Source organism: Lagenorhynchus albirostris, chromosome 21, assembly GCF_949774975.1.
Source record: "Lagenorhynchus albirostris chromosome 21, mLagAlb1.1, whole genome shotgun sequence".
Lineage (NCBI taxonomy): Eukaryota > Metazoa > Chordata > Mammalia > Artiodactyla > Delphinidae > Lagenorhynchus > Lagenorhynchus albirostris.
In genome coordinates, this window is record NC_083115.1 from 29,986,002 (window position 1) to 30,009,065 (window position 23,064).

Sequence of the window (23,064 nt, forward strand, 5' to 3'; positions counted from 1 at the left end):
AAGAAATAACTGTATTTACAGAGAAAAATGAAAATAGTTAACAGCAAGGAGGATACAAAACATAAGTAGAAATGCAGTCATTAAAATTCTTAAGGAATAGTCCAGGATATGAATAATAGTGAATATTATACTTTAAAAGTGGGCTATAAAATAATATTTTAAGCATGACTTTATTTTCTCTGAATATAGTTTGAGAATATATAGAGCAAAGCATGGCAGGTTCTGATGGTAATGTTACAGATAATTATTTTAATATATTTCTGCTTTAAAAAAATTACCTATAAAGACCCTTATATTTTTTCTATATTTAGGAAAATAATTTAAAATAAAAGCTATTTTTAATTCAATTGTATGCAGACATTTCAATTAGGTTACTAAGCAATGGGCTTTTCTCTAACAGTTACTGCCAAAGAATAAAAAATGTCTCCAGGCAAAACCATCTTTCAGTGCTTCGCAGGATTAATCTGACTTAATTATGTCTAGCTAAAATGTCTTCTGATGTTTTTAGGCTATACTGTCTATACATTTTTAATAAACATTTATAAGCCAACATACTAAAGGGTCCCCAGAGTAGCAGGTACCAAGGAGATGTAACAAGAATTCCACTTTGTAACAAACTTTTACTGTTTCCTTTTCTTGTCCAACACTTCAGAAGTTTATTCCAGAAGTTTTCTCATACAACCTAAAGCTTCTGTGTGAAACACGGAATGGAAGAAAGAGCCCTTTCTCTGGCCATTTTTTCCCCCATGCATGGGCTTTCAAAAAGTCCTATTTATTCCCCAGAAACATGCCATTCATTAATAATCTGCTGATTCCAAACCAAAGAATTATATTTTAAATAATTGAACAAACACCACACTGAGGCAGCTCCAAGCAGCATCAATGTTAAGATGTCATTTAAGCTTATTATTACTCACAGTACCAGCACCAGTGGTTTGCACATGGTAAAATCACTCAAGGTCAGTGTAAAGAAGTCTGGAACCCTGCAAGCCCAGCCCAGAGAGCAAGGTCAGGGATCCTAGGAATTTCATGTGATTTGTTCCCTAAGGTGAAAATATTCTGTAGATTCCTGCTATTGATCTAATAAAAGCAAATGACAATCCAAAACAAACTAAAAAGTGTTATGATTACTGATCTTCTATGGAATTGTCCTAAATTTGCTAGAAAATTAAATAATACAATTGATAAGCAAATATATTTACCTCTTCTTGCTAAACCTTTTCCCTCAAATATCAGTGGGCATTCTAATATAAGTATCTTTAACCTAATATCCGTGAATATAAGAACAGCTGATATAAACTCTTTAGTGACATGTGCACATGTGAGTTTTCAGGAGAACAAATATACAGTTTTTGTAGGTGCTAACTAAAAAACAAATAAATCCCCCCAAAACTGTCACAGATTTATGAAGATTGTAGGATTTCTACTGTTGAATATTGCCTCAAGGACAATAATGAATTACTCTGTGTGTGTGTGTGTGTGTACACTCTTTGCCTTGGTCAATCTGCTCCCCCGTGCACATTATATACAGCCCATGTAACACTAGAAAAATAAACATATACTTAACACTTATGTTACTTGTATCTTATGGGACACAAAAATAAGACAAAGTGCATATAGGCTCCTCATAGGCAGTCGGAGAGATCCACGGGGAGAAAGAAGGACATGGAATGTAAAATGAGATGACAGAGAGTACTAGAACTCATTCTGAATTGGAAGAAATCATTGTCTGAGAAGAAAATCTGGTCAGAGACAGAGAAAGTTTAGAAAGTGACAGGTAGTAGACCCAGCTGTCTCTGACCTGTTTATTAGCCTTATGTAGCATAAATTTATTCACTATGACTAAGCAATTTGCCATGCCTTTGGGCCAGCCACGCTCAGAGAGGAGTGAAAATCTTCTATTTCACCCTGTATCTATGATTAAATTGCTCATGGCTGTGCGGTTGGCATCTGCACACTACAGCTGAGGTGAGAGGCAGACTCAGAACATGAGTCCTCGAGTCAGCAGGTCTTAAGGACAATCCTAAAATCTCTTATAAATTAGTTACTTACGTTTCTGACAGTTTGGTAGAACAGATTCTTTCTGATAAAGTGAATCCATCCATTTATCTTTCCATCTACTTATCTACACACACACATATATATATATATATACACGTGTGTGCGTGTGTGTGTGTGTCTCCATATATAGTGAAGATCTAATAAGAAAGTAAGCATTTTTAGGAAGCCAAAAATGAAGTGAAAGAGAAAAATGAGAGATTACATAAGCACTCAAGTTGTACTCACCCTGGGCAACAAATTCTTTATGTGCATTTTTTCCCATTAATCCTCACAAAAATCTTATGAAAAAAGTCTGATTTTCTGATTACAGATAAAACTGAACTTCCAGTGGGTAAGCATCTCAAACACAGTAAGTGGAATTTAAACCATGAGCCTATCCAAAAGCTTTGTTCCCTCAGTCACTAAGCCATGCTAACCTCACGATCATGACTCAGATGTGGCTTATTTAGTGAATTCCACTTCTAACCATGATGGAGCACCTTGTGACAAAACAATGCTCCTGCTGAGAATTAGAAAACAGGAGATAAAATTAAAAACAGCCAACACCTACTTGAAGACAAAACTGTAGAGGCATCCCAGGCTTCAGTGGCTGAGATCCTGGGTAGGAAAAAAAAAAACTCAAAGAAGTGAACTGACATTTTGAGGGCTACGTTTTCCCTCGGGTAATACGCCAGTCCATGGATGGGAAAGAGGCTGAGAGTCCAGGAAAAGGTCAAAGAGGTAAAAGAAAAAAAGCAAAAGGTGAGACTTCTGGCATTCTATCTGCCTGGCACACTTTCTACCCTGGATGGACAGGTAAAACACTAACGTTTGAGGCTGCAGTAGCCAGGATTTGAGGGGCTCAGATCCTGGAGAGAAGGTAACACAAGAGACACAAGTCTGACACTTATGGTTTTCCTCTTGAGGCACTTGGCTTAGTGTCTGAAGCGCCCAGGGCAAGAAGCAAAGTAACCACACAAAAATCTGAAAAGCACAAGGACGTTTTCAACAGTATCACGGTGCTGAGAAAACCAAAATCGGAGTTCAGGACCTGCCAAGGAAGAAGGGCTGCATAAACCCATAAGCTCTCAAATGGTTCTTCTGAATGACAACTCCCTAGCAATGCGGGTAAACCAGAGCAGAATGACCTTCACAAAGACTGGAGACAAGCCTCTGACTTGTGACTGACTTCAGTCACACTCTGACTGAATTGGAGTGATCTGTCCCCAATTTACCTGACTACCAGAGGATACCGGAAACCCTCTCTGGAAAAACAAACAAACAAAAAACCCAAACAGCATAATTCTGACAGTTATAATTTTTCATATACAATGTGAGACACTCAATAAAAAATTTCAACCATACTTACAAATAAGACTAAGAGGAAAAAAAACCTAGAAAAAATAGACAATACAAATAAACCCACAGATGAGCCAGATATTGAAACAGGTATTGTAAAACATGGTGACTAGTATGTTTAAGAAAATGGAAGGCAAGATGAAGACTGTTTGCAAAGAAACTGAATTTATTAAAAAAATTGAAATTTGAGAACTGCAAAATATAATAACTAAAAATAGATCTCAGCAGATTGGACTGATAGTATTAGGGCAAAAGAGAGGACTAGTGAACTGGAATGTAAATCGGTAGAAAACATTCAGAGAAAACTAGAGAAAAAGCATAACAGACATAGACAACACAGAAAAGTGACACAGAGACACAGAGGGGACAGTGGAGAGTGCTAACATACATTCAATTGAAGGATAGAGACTGCAGGGCAGAAGAAATATTTGAAAAAATAATAGTCTAGAATTTTTCAAAGTAATAAAAAAAAACCCAAGCTATAAATTCAAGAACTGCTATGAACTCCGAGCAGATTAAATACAAAGGAAGCTACACCTAAAAGTGTAACAGAACTACTTAAATCCAAGACAGAAAAACCTTAAAAGCCAACAATGAAAATCATTTCTTGTTCAAAGAAGTGATAATAAGATTGGTCAGAAGATGATGGAAAAAATCTTTAGAGTATGGAAAGAAAATAAATGCCAACCTAGAATACTTGACCTAGAAAAACAGACAATAAAATACAAAAACAAATCCCTTTCCAATAGCTTCAGAAATGTCAAATACCTAGGTACCAACAAGGAAGATGTGCAAGGCCTCTATGCAAAAGGAAAACTTAAAATGTTTTAATATTATTTGAGAGAAATTTTAAAAGACCTAAAAGGCAGCTCAATGTTGCTAACATGCCAGTTTTCCCCAAATCAATCTTTAGATTCAATGCAATAATCCCACCATATACTGTCAAGGCAATATTAAAGGACAAATCAGAAGTATTTGTGCCATGCATCAAGTTTTTCTATGAAACTACAGAATTTAGGACAGTGTGATACTGATGCAAGACAAGCAGAGTGAAATATAAAACAGGGAGTCCAGAAAAAAACTGTATACGTATAGAGAGATCACTGATGGCAAGAATAACACTGCAGAGCAGTGGGAAAGACACTGAGATACTTAGACATCTAAGTGGAAACAATCCTGATTCATACTCTCCTCCCTATACAAATATCAATTCCAGGTTGATTATAAATCTAAACATGAAAGGTAAAGCAATAAAGCTTCTATAAGACTATCATCCTGACACTGAATAGACAAAGATTTCTTAAACAGATATGAAAAGCCATAAAGGAAAAAGAAGAAACACCACTCTACATTAAGGAAAAAGAGGGAACCACTCACTCTACATTAAAATTTAAAAGTTCCAATCATTAAAAAAAGAAAAAAACAAAAACGAAAAAATAAAAACAAGGCCAGTAGGAGATGGAAGAAGATATGTGTAATGTATGTATCTTAAAAAAATCTGGGGTCCAAATCATGTAAAGAAATTCTAAAAAATCCATTTAAAAAAGATATATAGCCAAAGAGAAAAATGAGCAAAATACTTAAACAGGCATTTGAGAAAAGAGAATATTCAAACGGGCAAAAAACTTATAAGCAGATCTCCAGCCTCATTAGTCACTCTGGAAAGGCAAAACAAAACCACAATGAAAAATCATTATGGAACCACCAGAATCGCTAAAATGGAAAAGGCTAACAAAACCGAGTGTTTGACTAGGACGTGAACAAAAAATAGGTTGGGATATATATTCCCCTCACTTCCTGCCTGCCTCGCCGTAGACACGAAAGTGTGTGCATTCCACGGTTCCAGAGCCTGTTGGGCAGCCCCTCTGCCATGGTGCCCCGCAATTTCCAGGGTTGATAACACCATTCCCTTCATCCTGGCCCTGCAAGAATAGGATGGTTAGGACTTCCCGCCACTGCTGGTCTCTGGGGGCTTCATGAAAACCTACAGTTCTATAAAACAGACCACTCATTAAGTTCTTTTCAACTAAAACATTTGCAGGACCCTGACTGCTATTCCTTTGCAGAGATTTTGCCTTTTAGTTTGTGTAAAATAGGGAGCTATTCTAAGGCCTTAAATAAGAGACGGATGTAACGTGACTTACAGTGCAAAAGCGTTAGTGCGTCTGCTCTGTTGAGAAGACTCCACGAGGTGGCTGAGGGTAGACCCAGTGGGACTAGTGGGCAGACCAGGCTGTGATCCCCTGAGAGACAATGGCGGCTCAGGTGAGAGAAGGGGCAGAAGCCACGTGTAGAAGTGGTTCGATTATTCTTTGAAGGCTTAGCCACCAGGACTGGATTCCCTGATGAATTTGGATACGAGGTAGGAAAGAAGTAAGCCAAGGATGACTCCACGGATTGTGACTTGACCAAATTAAGGAAATTTGTCACCCTGACTGAGTTAGGGCAGGCTGTGGAAAGAGCAAATTTGACCAGGGGTGGAGGAGATCAGAAGTGTGGAAATGCCAAACAGGAAGTGGAAGAGTGAATTGGTTTTATCTTCTAAACTTCACAAGAGAGATCTGGACTGAAGACCCAATTTGGGGGCTATTTACAACCATGGGACTGGGTTACACTACCAAGGGAGTGAGTGGTTGTCAGTAAGAACAGAGGACACGGGGGGGAATCCCTGGGCACTTCAATATTAAAAATTCTGGAAGAAGAACAGCCAGCAGTGGAGGCCAAGAAAGAGAACCACTGAGTCAAAGAAAACCAAGAGAGACAGCGTATCAAGAAAAGGAAAGATCAACTATTGCGAATGTTGCCAAGTCAAGTAATAGGACACACTGTATACATTTAAAATTTTCTGCATATTCTGATGTTTTGACAACTGAAAATTTAAACACCTTTCTGGTTGGGGAAAGACTGCCGCTCTGAGGCTGGCCAGTTCTTAGAAGCGCTCAGCTGGGAGCATGCCTTTGATAGACAAACTAACCCATCCAGAGCCTGGCCTTCTCTTCTGGCCCAAACACTTCAGGAAGCAATGTTCCTCTGCCTTAACCATCCCAGGGCCAGGTACCAGGCAACAAGGGACCGCCCCTCTAGCTTAGTGCCACTGAAATTATTCAAACTCCCCAATTCCTAACTGTCCAAGCTGCCCTGCCTCGCCTTTCCCTGGGAAACCCCAAGGAAGGCTGTATGTAGTCTCAGCTTTCCCCCTCGCTCTTGCTTTCTGCCTCTTCACCAAAACCTCCCCTGGCGACCCGTTCCTCCGGGTATGATAGACTTTGCTTTCTTGAGCCTCTCTTGTGGCCACACCTGACTGACCACTGCATAAAAGAGCACAGAACAACGAGTTCTAACCGTCGTACACGGGCTTTGGCAATGGGGAGGTCACAGCTATGCTGAAAAGAGCAATGTGTTATTCATATGCTATTAAAATGTATTGAGCTAGCAGGTATTACATTAATAAACGGATATTTAGGTGAACTTTATTCCATCTGTGGACCTTGAATCAAAAAACCTCAGGTAGGGACTCTGAAGACAAGAGTGGGGATCCCACTGACACACTGAATGATTTTGACAGGCCCTCGACGGAGAACTAATGTTTTACCAGTAGCTAACGTGAGACAGCGTTTCACGTGAGTTTACAATGCTGTAAGTAAGGTACACACTCTTTCCCCCAGTTTAGAGTTGAGAAAGTGACTCAGAAGTGTTAAGATCATACACCTCCCAAGTGCAGTGCTACATTCAAAAACAGCTCCCACCCCAAAGTCCATGCTGTTTCCACTATCCTGTGCACTCTAAAAATAAAATAAAATGGAATATTTAAAGAAGGCATACTTGAATTATCTGGGAATCAAACCTGGGCCCCTGCATTCCCTGAAAATCCTATTTCCTGGTACCCCTACACATTGAAACCTCCAATTGTAGATGGAAAATATTTAGAAATGTTAAACGAACAAAAACCAAGTTAACTTCTCTTCCCAGCTACCTAATGATTTCAATCAGTATGACTGCTTAAAATTAAGAGGCTATGTTAAACAAAACTTTATATTAGTAAAAGTCTTTCTAAAGATACTTAGCAAGTGTATTTGGCTGCTCATAAAGTCTCTCTGAAGACTTGACAAGTCATTTCCAAAGCAAAAGGGTAAATCCTAACATTACCAACATTGTTATTGTGGAAACACTAAGATATTAGTCACTAGAATGATTTTCTAAATATATTTAGCAGGTTTAGTTGACTACATATGAAGTCTCTTATCAAACCTGACATGTTATTTCCAGCGACCTGAATAGTCTATTTCCCTGAGGAAGCAGAGTGGAATAAATTCTCAATGCAGACTTGCCAAACAGAGAATAAAAATAGTATCTAACATACACTCAACTTTGAAATTATGTATTTCTATTATCGTGTCCTCTGGACCACTGCCCCTGAAAAACTAACTGAGCTCCTATTTGAGCAACAAATACCCTGCCAAGCTGGTCTGAAGTGATCAGGATAAAGAGTTCAATAACGGTTACGAGAATTCCACGGCAGCTGTCACGCACGAAGGTCTGGCTTTTCTGATGACGAGCACCTTCTCCTCTGCCTCCCCTCCACCTTCAGAGTAGCCGATTGTGACGTGACCTCTAGGTACATAGCCATTCCTTCTCTCCCTCTGCCCTAACACACTCTCATCATTCATTCACATGAAAGTGCAAGTCACCAATGAACGTGCAAAACTTAACTTTTCTCAAGAAAATGCACTTAAAAAACAAAAGAATCAGCGCTTGGCATCCAATAATTAAATTCTAATGGAGACTACTTTGAAACATCAGCACGTATGAAAATTGCCCCTAAGGCAGATTAGGAAGAATAATTCAAACCATTAAGGATAAATAATCCAGTTGCAGGGGGAAAAGTTTAAGATAACATAAACTGGTCCAATCTTATTAGTGTATCAGATGATGATCTATGGAAATTAAACAACATAAATACTTGAACTTCAAACACTCATAATAGTCATTTCCTTCTCTGTTCGAAATGTCTTTTCATGTCAAATTCCCATTACATTTGATACACGGTCTGCGTACTGGAAAAAAAAATGTGTTTAACACATAGCTTTACAAATTTGAATAATAAAATCAATATGGCAAAATATTAAAGGTAATGAAGAAATAACAGAGAACTGTGCCCAAGGGCTCCATGAGCATCAGACATGTACTGAATACATGCTTATGAGCTTCCGTTTCCCATTTTCCTTCTCAGTAAATGTATAAGACACGTGAAGAGGTGTAGGCAGAAACCACAGAACACACGTGAAGATTCTTGTATCTGGTAGTAAGACCGTGGACACTCCACCTGGGAGAAGTAACCCCTGCTTTTCCTTTGTGAGGACAACCCAGCTGAATCTGTACCTGGTGTTTTATTGGTAGTGTGAAGAAATTTTAATCATCCATCTCCCTCTTATGCGTACTTTTTTTGCCATTCTCACAAGCTGGTGATCTGAAAATCAACACAGTAAGGTCAGGATTATCTGTTATCAGAGTAGCCTGTGATCTGACAATAGTTGTCCCTCACTTTCCACACAGACACTGGAAGTCTCCACAAACACCAAATTGGTCTCACAAAGTTACAGCTCAGTGAGAGGAAAAAGTGAGCATGTTGGCTGAAGAAAGTCCTATTACAGTTAAGCATTAAGCAAGGGAGGTGAATCCATTAAAAGAAGTCAAGTAAAATTAGAAAATTTTCTCTTTCCAACCTCACACAAAATACAGAGTAAAAGGAAAACCAACACCAATATTAAAAAATTTAAATTAAAAATGCTATATTTGCTTGATTTGGTATTGATTTTTCTTACACAGAAATCTACATAACTTGAATATTTTTCAAGGGTACTAGCTTTCCCAAGTTTTCCCCTTCTGTTACTACACCTACTTTTGACACAACAAAATTAGTAAGTTTAAATTCTCATGTTCTACAAATGTTTCAGGTAAGAACTCTCTCTCCAAACTAAACTTGAAATCTATTGGCTCGGTGCTTTGTGACAGCCTGGAGGGGTGGGATAGGGAGGGTGGGAGGGAGGGAGACGCAAGAGGGAAGACATATGGGAACATATGTTTATGTATGACTGATTCACTTTGTTATAAAGCAGAAACTAACACACCATTGTAAAGCAATTATACCCCAATAAAGATGTTAAAAAAAAAAAGGTCTTACATAATAACATTCATATAACTTAAAATTTAATCCTTCAATAACATTAATCTTTCACATGAGTATACAAGGAAGGCACTAAGTTTGCAAGCATGAGAAAAAAGTGAGAAATCTGTGGGAGAAAGAAAACAAAATTAGAAACCATATTGATACAATGTTACAAACCAAACACAGGCTATTCAAAATCCATTCTCCTTTTCTTCCACATAAAGGAAGTTCCAATCTTGTTCGAAGTTGCCTGTGCTTTATTTCTCAGCTTCTCTTGCAGCTAGGGATGGCCAAAAGACAGTTTTGTCCAATAAGAATAAGTGCAAATCTACTACAGATTTCAAGATAGCCTTTGCTTTCCTGTTAAGGCACCAGATTCCTGTCTCCTAATTCCTCCTTCCTTGAAATCAGACATAATGCTGGAGAGGAATTAGTCTTGTTGCAACTTTGGGGAAGAATGTGTGGGAGAGTCTGGGACATTGATAGCCAAAGAGAGCTTCACATGGCACCAGCCCTTAACTCCACTGGCACGAAAAATAAACTCCAATTTGCTTAAGACACTGAAGTTAGATTCTTGTTACATACAACCAAATCCCATTTCAAATGCTATTCTTGAAGTAGTTGGTGAGATCACCAGAGGCTGAAATAAAATTCTTTAATGGTGGGGTCACAGCTATAAAAAACAAAAACACCTCCCAAGCATCAAAGAACAGAAGTATAGGAGAAGCCTTGGGGGAAAGGAGGCAAAAGAGAGAAGAATAAACATAAATTTTTAAAACGTGCAGAAGTGACTGCACATAGCAGAGGTGGTAAATAATGGTCGCAGGAAGGGCAATGGAGGAATGCAGTAATTCTTGTTTTCATTATAGCTGAGTCATTAAAATGAAGTTATGTATAGTATACTTTAATCAACGCGATAAATTTGAGTTTTTATACTTAAAACTGCTAACTTTTCGGGAGTCCAGAAAATTCACTTATGAAGATAACCTTATTTCTTTAGAACACTGAATAAACGGCAAATGCCTTTAAAAATAAAATCAGTAATACATAATATTCCCTTGTTTCCCGCGAAGCTCTGGGCTCTCCAGCCAAAGGGGTCTGCTCCCAGTTGCCCAAAAACCCCCTGACCGCAGTGGCATTACTAGCCTCTATACTCTGCTCTCACACTCCAATATCTGAAATACCCCTCCCTCCCTCCCTTCCTTAACCGGCATCTACCCGTTTTTCACAGCTGACTCAACATCACCCCACCTTTCCCATGACTGCCCATGCATACCCCAGAAGCCTAGCCAACGACTTCCGGTAAAGCAGGAGACTCTTACCAAAAAAATCCCTTATACTGTCTGCGTTTATAGTTGAACTCATTTCTGGTATTTTTAATGAGTAAGTTTCTTGATTCCTGTCATAGACAGGAATCACTCACTCTACATTTTTTTGTATCACTCACTGCATTGTAATTTCCTGCTTAGAACTGAAGCTGCCGCTAGTGAGACTTAATTAAAATGCCCCTGAATCGAAGTAGATTTAACTATGAGAATCTGGAGTGAAAAGTACATAAACCTTGTTCTAATGGGTAAAATGGAGGTAAGGGTGTCCACAGGGCCTCCTTCTTGAGTCCTTCAATTTCCCTTCCAGGCTGTCACTGAGGCAACAGGTGACTGAGGAAGGAAGCCCTTTGGAAAAGAACAGCTCTCCAGTCCAATCCCTTACCATAAGCCCTGGGGATTGCATGAACTTCAGATCCCAGAATTTTCAAGAAACCCAGTCCATATACATTTTAATTCTCTCCCAACCCCCAGCAAGGTCTATGGCAGCATCTCATAAATACATCACTATTTCTTCAATGAAGTTCAGATATATCCAAACTTAGAGGATAAATAAAGACTATAAATAGCTTTATGTCAGATCAGATCAAGGTATAGCACCAAATAATTTACGAAAATGAGGTTTGGGGTTTCAGAATTGCAGAAAAGGAATCATCAGGAATCCCTTCTAACATCTGAAAGCTACTAGGGTGCTATCAGTACCAGGAAAGGGTAAGAATCCACCGGCAAAAGGTATTTTAATTTAAGGCGCCTATTTGATTCTATCATGGATGCCCAATAAAGAGAATTAAATCAACACAACTTCTTCTCTCTCCAACAGTTAAACTAGGAACTCTGAAAAAACAGTAAATCAGTTGAGGGCTGGAAGCACCTGAATAATCTGCCTGAGTTAATTTCAGAAGAAACGATTACACTGACAAATCTAAAATATTTACAGTAAATTTTAGCGTTACATTATAAATCAAATGAACTATTACCTCTTACTGTTTAAAGTTCTCTGCTACACTAATATTTCTAATGTGAAAAATAAATGATACCTTAATTCACAACTTGTGCAAATCTGAAGTGACAAATATGTGTTTTGCAACAAAAAGTAGGCCTGTGTAGTACTTAAGAGAATGCTTTTATGCGCCAGGAATGATGTAACAGGTGAAAGGGGGGACAAGGTAATGTTTAGACGTTGGAGGAAGTATCATGCCTCTGCAACTAAAGTCTGTTCTTTCCAAATCCAATTAATCCTGAGAGGTCACTTGACATAGTAAGATCACAATGTTTCACAGAAGTTATATTAGTGCAACTTAGAAAAACTGTTCAATTATCGTCAGGAGGCCTGGTTAGGCCTCCAGTTCTGCAGCCATTCTTACAACAGTACCATGGATTAGGCCAGTTATGATCCATCTTTAATCAGAGGGCACCATATGGTGAACCCTGGAAGAAAGTCCAGGTTTCTTTCAGATTGTTCCATTGTGGGGAATGTGGCCGAAATAAAAGTAATGAGGGGGTCCTCGCTGTACAGCAATACTTCTCTCTGCCCCCCTGCACACCGCTACAGCTTACAGGAGGAAGGGAGTATGGACAGTGGGTCTCTTTAGCAAAGCCCAAAGGCTCAAACCCATTACCACGCTTTTCTAAAATACATGCTGCAAAAGTTTTTCAAAAAGAAAAAAGCTCTTTTCTAGCTCCTGGTTGAGTCACTTGAGTCTTAGATTCGTCATCTTTAATAAAATATAATAACATCCATCTCCGGGGAATGTAGTGAAAAACAAAATGAAATTAACTTACAGATACTCAGGACATTACAGTTATAACCTAATTATGTCAGACTCGGAGCCTCTAACATGAATTGATGCAGAGTGAGGTAAAGAGAGGAAGAGGGTTCAAAGGTTTCCACTTTCACAAACATTTCACATGTCCCTAATACTGAACTTCTTTTCTAGAGATTGATGGTTGGTTACTGCGAAAAAGTATGGGTATCTGAAGTACATCAGAGAAATATCATGAAGCAAGAAGAAGCACAGAGCAGGCTGCAAGTAAATGATTAAAAATTACAGCCACATTTATGGCCTATTTTATTTGAATAAAATTTACCTTCTCATTTCTAATGCAGCGTAATAGGATATGCACACTGGTAATTTTCCTTTCAGGATTGTAATAATACTTGTCAAGAGCTCAAACAGTTCTTGAAAGTTTAAGTCCTATTGATGCTAGACAGTTATTTTCCTTTTATGGGATGTAAATTTGTAAAGCTTATTTTACTTCTCCAAAGAGTCTTAAGTCTAGTAAAATCTTAAGTGACTTACGGAATAATGCCTTTAGCTTCCAGCATACATCAATGGAAACCAGTCTCTTCTATTCTCTGAAGTGTTGTAGTCCTACAAGTAGGACCAACATTTTCCTATGGTTAAAATACTGATGCCAAGGTTAATTTCTCCCACTCCCTCACTTTTCATATTAATCAGTCACCAGACCTATGGGTTCTTCCTCTGTAACATCTCTTTCTTCTGTCTCCACTGTCCTCACTCTGCTCTATTTGTCACTTCCCTTCTAGACTATTACTGCTGCCTCTCAACTAGATCAGGCCCCCAGCAGAAGTCTGTCGGACCTCTAATCAATCCCATAAATGATTTCCGATAGCCTTCTTACTACCTATGTCTTTCAGGTGCTTAAATCATGAATAACCCTCCAAGACTCACAGCAAGACTCAGAGCATTCAAATTCCTTAAACTGATTCAGGCCATATACACTGTGATCTCCATCCACCTTGAAAGCTTATTCTTATTTAAGAGTCTTCACTGTTACTCTATATAACCCCTTGGCTGCCATCAAACACTTCTACTTGCCCTCTCACTTCCTCACTCCATCCAAGACCTGAAAGGGATGTTTGATGTAGTCATCTGCTGGAAATTCCTATCCAAGTTACAGCTCAAGTTCTGCCCTAAGTCAAGGCACCCAGACCAACTAGGCCACATGGATGACTCTCTTGCCCAAACCTGAGGACACAGACAATGCTTTGGTACTCTTCTTCCAATAACTCACAGTATTTTTGTGCTTCAGGCTTTATTTTTCCTACCTGAGTTGCAAGCTCCTTGAAGAGAGGAAAATGGCTTCTGTCTTTTAAGATGCCCCATCCCTAACAGATTACCCTGCAAACACAAAAACTATGTAATGAATACGATAAAACCAATGAAATTAGTCATTGTTACACACCAGAGATACTGAGTGTAAGACTGTCACTGCGCATGAGAATGACTTAGGATGCTAGTTAAAAATGTATGTTCCTAGACCCAAGTCCAGAGACTGCTTGTTCTCAGGTAAGGAAAAAATAAAAAATTAAAGACCTGTAGGGAGTTCAGATGCAGTTAGCACAAAGATGGTATTTTGAGAAACACTGCCACTGATTACTTTGAAACAGTAAATAAAAAAATAAAACAAATACAAAAGTGTGCAGAATTATAAATGATGAGAAAGAAAATAAGGCATGTTACAAAATAGTTGCCATCATTAGGAAGTGTTTTTTGTGATAGTCACCATAAACCATATGCACTCTTACTATGTTAATTGAAAATAGCTATTCTCATTAAAGCAACTAGTGTTAATACTGAGCTAATCAGTTTTTTTGCATTTAAACTATAAATTTAGGGATATTTAAAGTTATTTATGTAATACAGAAAATTAGATAAGTTACATTTGTCTATGTAATAATATTTGATCTTTTTTTTTGTTTTTCTTGCGGTACACAGGCCTCCCACTGTTGCAGCCTCTCCCGTTGCGCAGCACAGGCTCCGGACGCGCAGGCTCAGCGGCCTTGGCTCGTGGGCCCAGCCGCTCCTCAGCCTGTGGGATCTTCCCAGACCGGGGCACGAACCCGTGTCCCCTGCATCGGCAGGCGGACTCTCAACCACTGCGCCACCAGGGAAGCCCTGATCTTTTTGATCATTCACTTAATTGACACAAGATTGTAAATCTTTAAGCTTTCTTTTGTTGAGTTCAATCTTTATTAACAAAGGCATTTGCAATGTAAGATATGCTCTCCTTGCATTTATTACTCTAACAACCTGTAAGGATCTAGGTATTTAAACTCCCAGTCCAACCCACCTTTTGGAATAAAAGCATATTTCATGATATGAAGTAATGAAGTAACTCCTCCTTTTGTTAATCATAAACCAACCTTTCTCTTAAAACCACACTCAACTCCAACCAACCACAGTGAACTGGTTGTTCTCAGGTAAGGAAAAAAAAAAAAAACTCTATCTAATCTCACATTGGCAAACGACTGTAGTTAGTAATCTAGTGCTTTTTCTAGGTTTTGCAGGTTTCTTTAGTTTGATGATAATTTTAAATATTTCCTCTTTTATCCCCATCATGTGTGGTTAATTTTAATTATATAATTAGGCAATACTTTGCTTGCCTTACTTTTCTGATGTTGAGTTGCTTGCACTAACATCCTTGGGAAAAACACTTCAGAAGTTTTTAGTAAGTCTACAACCATGAATAATTAGAAAGAGGAACCTAATAACAGTAAATATAGGTCTAGAAACAAGGAAATCTGACTTCCATTTGTGATCTTACCTCCAATTTTCTGTATGGCTTTGGGGATGAGGTGAAGAAGAGTATGGCTAACATTGGTTCACAGCCTGTGAGCTGTTTTCTATTTTATTTTAATATTAAAAAACACTTCTGAAGCGTAAATTACAAAAATCTGCATTTATTGGGGATTATGTATATCTAGCATCTTCTATTAACCTTCCTCTAATCTCTTCTTGGGGTTTATGTAACGCACAGAAAATTAACAATCAGCTCCCGTCCAGGGCTTACGTCCAAATGAGGGACTAGTCTTGTCCACTAGGGAGAGACATGGAGTCTTTGGACCACGTGTCTTGGACTTTTCCTGGCAAGGACACAGCAGTTCGCCACAGGCATTAATGACACATGCCCTCTCAGGCTGCTACTCAACCACTGGGGAACACTTCGGTGCGGGAGTAACACTGCCTTGTGGTCTGTGGAACTCAGAGCCTTAGAACGAAGTGCTGTCACGTGTGGAAAAGTGTCCATACCGCATACAGAGTTATCAACCCATACTCACCATACAGAATATATAAGAGACAGTCAAATATGAAAAGCCAACAAGAATGCACAAAGATTCTCATGGCAAAGGGAAACTCTCATTACATCTCCAATGAAGACAATTTTGAAAACTAAAAACACCTTAACTTTTATCCTCTAGCCACACAGACGTAAACACAGGCACACACGGGCCCATCCATCCATTCAGGATCCACCCAGCAGGCAGCGACTCTCACACAGGCTCTAGGCTTATCAGGACAGGCTGCTCATTTCACCTCCTATTTCACGCTTTCTTGCCGTAAACCAAAGTGAGTTAACATAGGCAACAGGGAGGAGTTGCCTTCCTAAGTCATACTTTGAATAAGTCGTTGGAGGAAACAAAGTGAATGGATACCATGAAATCCAAGGCATTTAAATTACAGGAAGTGTTAGTGGGTCTAAGGTTACATTTTTGTGGCATTTGAGGATAGGAAGACTTTCTCAGGGCAATAACTACACCAATGTAAATATCTGTGTTGAAAATTATTTCACAGTGCACATAGAGCGCTCTCTTCTGAACTTTCATATATATGTTTCTACTTCATAGTTTTTTTCCCCCCTTGATCCCACAATTGAAATTCCAATATTTCAATTTTTTCCCAAAACTTAAACACAAAGGTATTTTGGTTCTTCAAAACTCAGTCTTCTCAGTCTTACAGCGTATTTCAAAATAAAACCGGGAAGGCAATTTAATTTGCACACATGCGATAAATGCTAATCAATAAAGTCCACTCAAGGCTGGCAACTGCACACCCCTGGCCCTTCACTTGCCGTCAGGTAAAATAAAGTGCTGCAATCTAGTTCCAGCCAGGGGTACTGCCAGTGTGTGAACCGACACTTCCAGTCTTCTGTGGAATATAAAACTTCTTCAGGAATTTAAGAACTCTTCTAAGCATACTCTCCATCCTTAGGTCAGTTCTGAACTCTTAAGGTAAATAGATACTCTTTCAGGAGATCAAGGGAGAAGCGAGCACCAGTACGATACGACACTTGAAAATCCCAATGTCTCAACAGTCTCCTGGCAACATTTTTTAGGCAAAGAGTTAAACATCGCATTTAAAAAACCAACAAGGAAATCCACCTTACTTTTCAGTACCTGACGACCAAATTTCAGAAACGCAGCGTTTACTAAGTTGAAAAGCCATGCGCGATGGTGATGGGAGATCCTGTTGCATCTCCAGCTCGACCAACTGCTCTGAGTGAATCTGCAGTCTGAGGCCCTCAAGCCCGGTTACTAAATGCCATATCGGAGGAATTCTCCAGGAAAGCAAGCCTCGGAGGGCTGCTCACCCAAGCCCGGGAGCCGCTGGAGTCCCGCTAACCTGCCAGGTTAGAGCAGAGCCCTCCCGACGGCTTGAACTCGGGCTCTCCCCGCGCCGGGTTCCAGGCGCGCTCGGCGCACCAGCGGGGGCCGCCCTCCGGCGGCTGCATGATCGCTGTCACCAGCCACCTTCCGGACCCTTCGCTCGCCTAACTTGCTGTCCTATTTTCCGTGAAAACCTTCCTCCCAGAAACCCTACCCTCAGCGCTGTAACTGTGGAGCCCAGGCACACAAGGTGAAACACGAACCCGCCCTCTGAGCCCGTTCCGGGTCCTCAGCGACCCGAAGCCCCCGCGGCTCGACCCCGAAGCCCCCGCGGCTCGACCCCGCAGCGCGCGGGCGCGCACCCACCTTGGCTTCGCCCGCGTCCGGCTCCGCGTCCGAGAAGCCGAGTCCCGACTCGAAGGCGGCGGCGGCGGCGGCGGCGGGCGCCCGGCGCGGACCCTGGAGCAGCGCGGCGGCGAACAGGGAACACGCCAGAGAGAAGCAGCCCAGCAAGTGCATGGTGGACGGGCCGCGAGCGCGCGGGGCCGGGCGCCCCGGCGAGGCTGCCTCGCGGCTCGGCCCTGTCCGCGAGGGCCGCCCGGGGACCCCGCGGAGCCGCGGCGGCGGGAGCGGGTCCGGGCTCGGCGCTCCCGACGCTGCGAGCCGCTCTCCCGGCCAGCGCCCGCGAAGCGACGGGGTCAGGGCAGAGCCTCACAGGAAACCGGACATCCGAGCGCCCGAGGCCGCGGCCCGCGAGGCGAGGCGAGTTGAGGCGAGGGCGCGGGAGGACGGCGCCCCGCTCGGCGGCTCGGCGCGCGCCTCGGGGAGCGAGGGGGGCAGACCGAGACGCCCCGCGAGGCTCGGGCCCTGCGGCGCCCCCGGAGCCCGCGTGCCCCCGCCCTCCCCTTCCCCGCGGCGGGGCGAGCCGGGCGGCCGGGCGGCGGGAGCGGCGGCGAGGCCGGGGAGCGCGGGGCGCGGGGCTGCGCGGCGGCGGGCGCAGGGGCAGGGCATGGCTGACGCGCCCTCTGCCTGCGCTTATGTGAGAGAAAGCGGCCGAGGGAGGGAGCGTGCCGAGCCCGGCCGCCCTCCCCTCGCCCTTTCCTCGGAAGCGGCTCCCCGCGCTCCGGGTCGCGCCGCCCCCCGCCCCTCCCCCCGCCCCTCCCCCCGCCCGCTCGCGGAGCGCGGCCCGGGGCGCTGGCGGCTCGGGGTCTCGGGGGCGCTGGCCCCGCGCCGGGCACGGTGGGCGCGGGAGCCGGGAGGTGGCTCGGGAGGACCGAGCCCGCCCTTTGTCCTCGGCAGCCAGGGGCTCCGGTCCGAGTCCCGGCAGCCCGGCCCTGGGAGTCCCGCTCGAGGGGTGGAAGGAGCCCCGGATTCCAGAAGGGGCGAGAGAAAGTCAACCCCGGGGGGAGACCCCGCCGGGGCCCGGGAACCCCCGCCTGTTGGGCCACGCGGGGGCCCGGGGCAGCCGAATGAGGGCAGGCCGTGTGGGGAAGGCCCGGGAGCGCAGACTCGGGGCAGATGCGGAAGGAGCAACTGGCTCCTCACGGAGAAGCTTAGGGGCGGCGTTGGCTTTCAGTGAGAAAGGGGGTGACGGAGAGACACGTGTTAAGCACGCTGTCGTCGGAAGCGACATTTGCCGAAGGCGACAGCATCTCCTGGTTGGCAAGGCACCCCGGGGCCGGTTGCCCGGGGTGGAGAGACTTTCCCATCTGAGGTAACGCGCTGCAGGTTCTGAAACTCCCCTCCCCCCGGTTTACTTGAAGCCTCGGTACCGCCCGTGACGGGAGCCCCCGCTCTGCGCGCCTGTCCATTGCCCGTTTGACGGTCAGCATCGCTGCGAAGTGCTTCCTCCCATCTGTCCGTTGCTCTGACTTCTGGACTTTACACCGCAAAGCGACTCTAACTTCCATATGTGAGTTCTTCACATACTTTGAAAGTATCTGTCGTGTTCTCCCTACGCTCTATTCCTCCCCCCGCCCCTTTTTAAAGACAGCTCCAAGTTCCCTCATCCACCATGATCTAGTTCTCCATGTTCTTCAGACAGTATACGCCCCAGAACGTGACTCAGTACTGAAAGGGTTCCTGCAAGCCTGCAGAAAGGGTCTTCCTTGTCCAGACATCATACATTTGCTGACGCCGCCTTGGATGGAGTTTATTTTCTGGCAGCCAAATCAGTGTTGAGTCACACTACGTTGAAAGTCAGCTGAATTCCTCAAAAATGTTTCACCTGTACTACTGTTTAGTCACGTCCACGTTACCCTACATCTGTGAAGTTGGTTTACTGTGCTCAAGCTTTGAGCTTCGTTGTTTCTCTTGGTCAGGTGCTGTCCTCTCGGAGCGAGTCCATCATCATAGCTTGTTGAGGTGTTCGAGGATGCTGGCGCTCTCAGGGTAGCAGTGTTCCCGCTGTCTTCCTGCTATCTGCCTGTTTGATTGATTTGCCGTATTTGTCTTCAGAGACCGATAAAGCCCTGCAAAGGGAAGAGCTAAGGACAGATCTGGGTGGGATTCAAGTAGACGCTGGAGCTTCCTTTTAACCATTCCCTATTCCAGTGGTTCTCAACTTTGTGCCTGGAATACCAAAAGGAGACTTCACAAACACGCATGCCTGAGTGCACCGTAAGAGATTCTGCTTGATTGGCCTGGGGTAAGATGTGAGTGTCAGGATCCCTATAGGCAACCAAGCTGAGAATCTCAAGTGTTTCCACCACTCCTGGAGCCTAGCACAGGGTGAGGACTGTGAAATCAGCAGAATCAGAATGTGTCATATTGAGTATATTATTTGTTTTCTTTGAAATACAGCAGTAAGCACATACAGACTTTTTCTTTTCCTCTCAAAAATGTTATCTTCCTACTACAGTTATTATTTTAAGTAAAGGAAATCCTGCAAAAAGTGTACCTGAGTGGGGAAAAAGAAAAAATCCCAGGAAACAGTCCTGCGTTAGTTGTTTCAGGGCTTGTTTCTTTGTTTGTTTGTATGTTTTGGTGTTGCCTGCTTACCCCCTAGAAAATGTTTCCTACCACCAGCACACTCTGATGCATAAGAAGGGCCTTTTTCCTGGTTTGTGAGTCCAGCACTAGCTTCATACAGGACCTATTTAATAACCGGGCTTCTAAAACGATGATTTTTCAAAGAGTGTTCCTCAGAGGAAGGAAATTGAGGAAGGGGACTTAGGGAGCAGGGCTCCTCTTGTCCTCTCCCCAGACCCCAGCCAGAGGGACACCTCTTGTCTGTCTTATGTATTGGGTTTCTGTTTTGTTTGAAGGCACATAATGAAAATACTGTATTCGTGCTGTGTCCTCCAGTATCCATTCGGACCATCTTCTTTAGTTCATTTATTTCTGATTTCAGTTATTCTGCCCTCTTGCTTCTTTAATTTTACTTTGTTGCTGTATTTCAAACTTCTTTAGTTGAATTCTTAGACTGGTTTTCTTTTGTCTTTCTATTTTCTGATGAACATACTTTAAAAATATGTTTCCATCTAAATTCTGCTTTACCTGTATATTTGCCACTTTTGGCCTGTTGTGCTTTCTTTGCTGAACAGTTGTAAATTTATCTTAATTTCCTTATGATTTTTTTCTTTACCTGAGAAGTTATTTTATTTTCTTTTTCTAGTTTACAGACTGATGGAATTTTTGTTATTAATTTTAAATTTTATTATATTTAGTTGTATTACAGATTATGTTGATTTTAGAAATGCATTGAGGCTTTCTTTGTGACTTTGTACATGGTCAGTTACTGGAACTCATTCTCTGTGTGCTCTCTTTGTTGGATATTGAGTTTGAGCTTATTAATTATAGTATTCAAATCTTGTTTGGAAGTGACTTGTTAAGATCTCCAGTTATAATTATTGACTTTATTTTCTGGTTCTAACTCTAATTCTTTCAGTTATTTCTTTATATAATTTGATTCTATATTGCTAAGTCCGGGAGGTTCATGATGACTGTATCTTTTTGATATAATTTTCCTTTTACTAGTGTATAATGTCCATTTTTGTAACTTCTGATGATTTTATTTGAAATTCTACTTTCTGTAATATTAAAATCTTAGTCTTTGAGAATTGAGACCATCTGTGATCATGACTTAGATAAAATGATGCAGACTTAAAGTCAATGTGATTTAGTTGTTCCTTCTAGGAAGCTTTAGCCTGGGAAAGATAAGATTGTAAACTAATAATTAAGTCCACTGTTTGCTTCAGGAAATGCCCACAAATCTGTATATTGAAGATAGTAATCTCACTGTGACAAACAACCTGCTTGTCAATGACATTTTGTCCATCAAGACCCTCACTCCCCTGTGTCAGCCAGTCTTAAACTACTACATCATGAACTTCGCCCAGTCCTACACAGTTCTCCACTTTTGCAGACCCACTTTAACCTACTCAAGTCCAGATCCCAGAGTCCTACAATTATTCTACTTCTAACTTAACTCTCTTGAAACACGGCTTAGACTCTGTCAAAACAGTATTCTCTCGTACTGCAGTAAGTTATACTAACTGTGACTTTTGTTTGTTCAAAGGTTTGCTGGTGATATTTTGGGAAGTTCAACAACCTGGACGTCCTACCAAGATCCTATTGACACTTCCCTTGCTGCTGAAGCCTAAGACCTTCAATTCAGAAACATGGGAAACCACGGAGGCCTACAGTGAGGGGGTAAGTCTCACAGTGGCTCTCAGTTCCAATTTCTGTTCATCAGGCTACCAAACGCTAAGTGTATTGTGTCCCCTAAGAATCCCTTTCAGGAATGCTTTGATTCTTTGATCAGTTTTGAAAACAGTGTATCCTTGGTCGAAAGCTGCCTCATTACTACAACGTTGCTTTTTGTCACTACTCTTCATTATTTTCTGTTGGTAGTTGATAGCAGGAAGTTCATGTCCAAACCTTCCAAGAGCTTAAGACTTGTCAGGTTTGCCTTTGGAGATTGCCTAGCCACTAGGTTGGAGAGCCCAGGACATAAGGTGAGCAAACCACTGATTGGACCGACTGTTGCCGGACTGTCATGGGTTTGTCTCAGACTAAACCCAAGTTCCTGTCTCCTACAGGCCAGGTTCCTGCCCTGTACATATAGGTACATTCTAATACATGTGAGCCTCTTTCTAAAAGGCATAATTTTCCCAACAGTTATATAGCATTTCAGTGGCCATTCGGGGAAACTTTTCATGAGAACAGAATGGTTCCTTTGAGCAGTGCCTTAGAGTGGACATGGAGTAGATCTCTGAACATTCAGTGACCTGTATTTTTTTTAAATTGTTTAAGGAAGCTTGCAAGAGAAATTCAGATTCCACAGTTGCCTCTCTAGTCTGTGGAAGAGACAAATGAAAAATGCAAAAGGCTATCTCTCTTTTAGATCCACCCAAATCATAACTTGAATCTGTTATAAAAACTTTAATTTTACTACCCCTCTTCTTCTATGCCGTGGCCCTCTCTTATCCCTTGCCCCTATACTCTTTCCGACTAGCTTCCCTTTCCTTGTGGCCAGCCAGAAACTCTAAAAGCTGAATTGGCTCTGAAAGTTACCCAGATCAGAACAAGCCCCTTATGGTGGAATTTAAGCTCTGGTCATGGTCTGACCTGAAAGTGGTTTTCAAAGACTTTCCAAAAGCCTAGCCGGGTCGGCAGAAATTTAGAGAGCAATTTGCAATAGTTCTAGGAACATGTAATTCCAGGCTCCCAGATCTACATCAAGTCATTTATATGTTATTAGGAACCACATGTGCAATAAAACTGAATGGAAAAGGCACTGTGAATACCCTGAGTGTGACTTT

General features: G+C 42.1%; 2 protein-coding genes across 2 annotated transcripts in view; one reads left to right on the forward strand and one right to left on the reverse strand.

Moving 5' to 3' along the window:
* VEGFC (vascular endothelial growth factor C) overlaps nucleotides 1-17,870 on the reverse strand; it is a 79,614-nt gene extending 61,744 nt beyond the window's left edge. Inside the window, exon 1 of the mRNA XM_060136487.1 lies at nucleotides 17,666-17,870. Coding sequence (XP_059992470.1) covers nucleotides 17,666-17,818 — 153 coding nt within the window. The 5' untranslated portion in view covers nucleotides 17,819-17,870. The remainder of the gene's footprint in view (nucleotides 1-17,665) is intronic.
* Nucleotides 17,817-18,878, forward strand: LOC132512641 (collagen alpha-1(I) chain-like). Its single transcript, XM_060136412.1, has one exon. It carries the CDS (start codon nucleotides 17,817-17,819, stop codon nucleotides 18,876-18,878), a length of 1,062 nt encoding a protein of 353 aa, XP_059992395.1.
* Nucleotides 18,879-23,064: the final 4,186 nt, after the last annotated feature.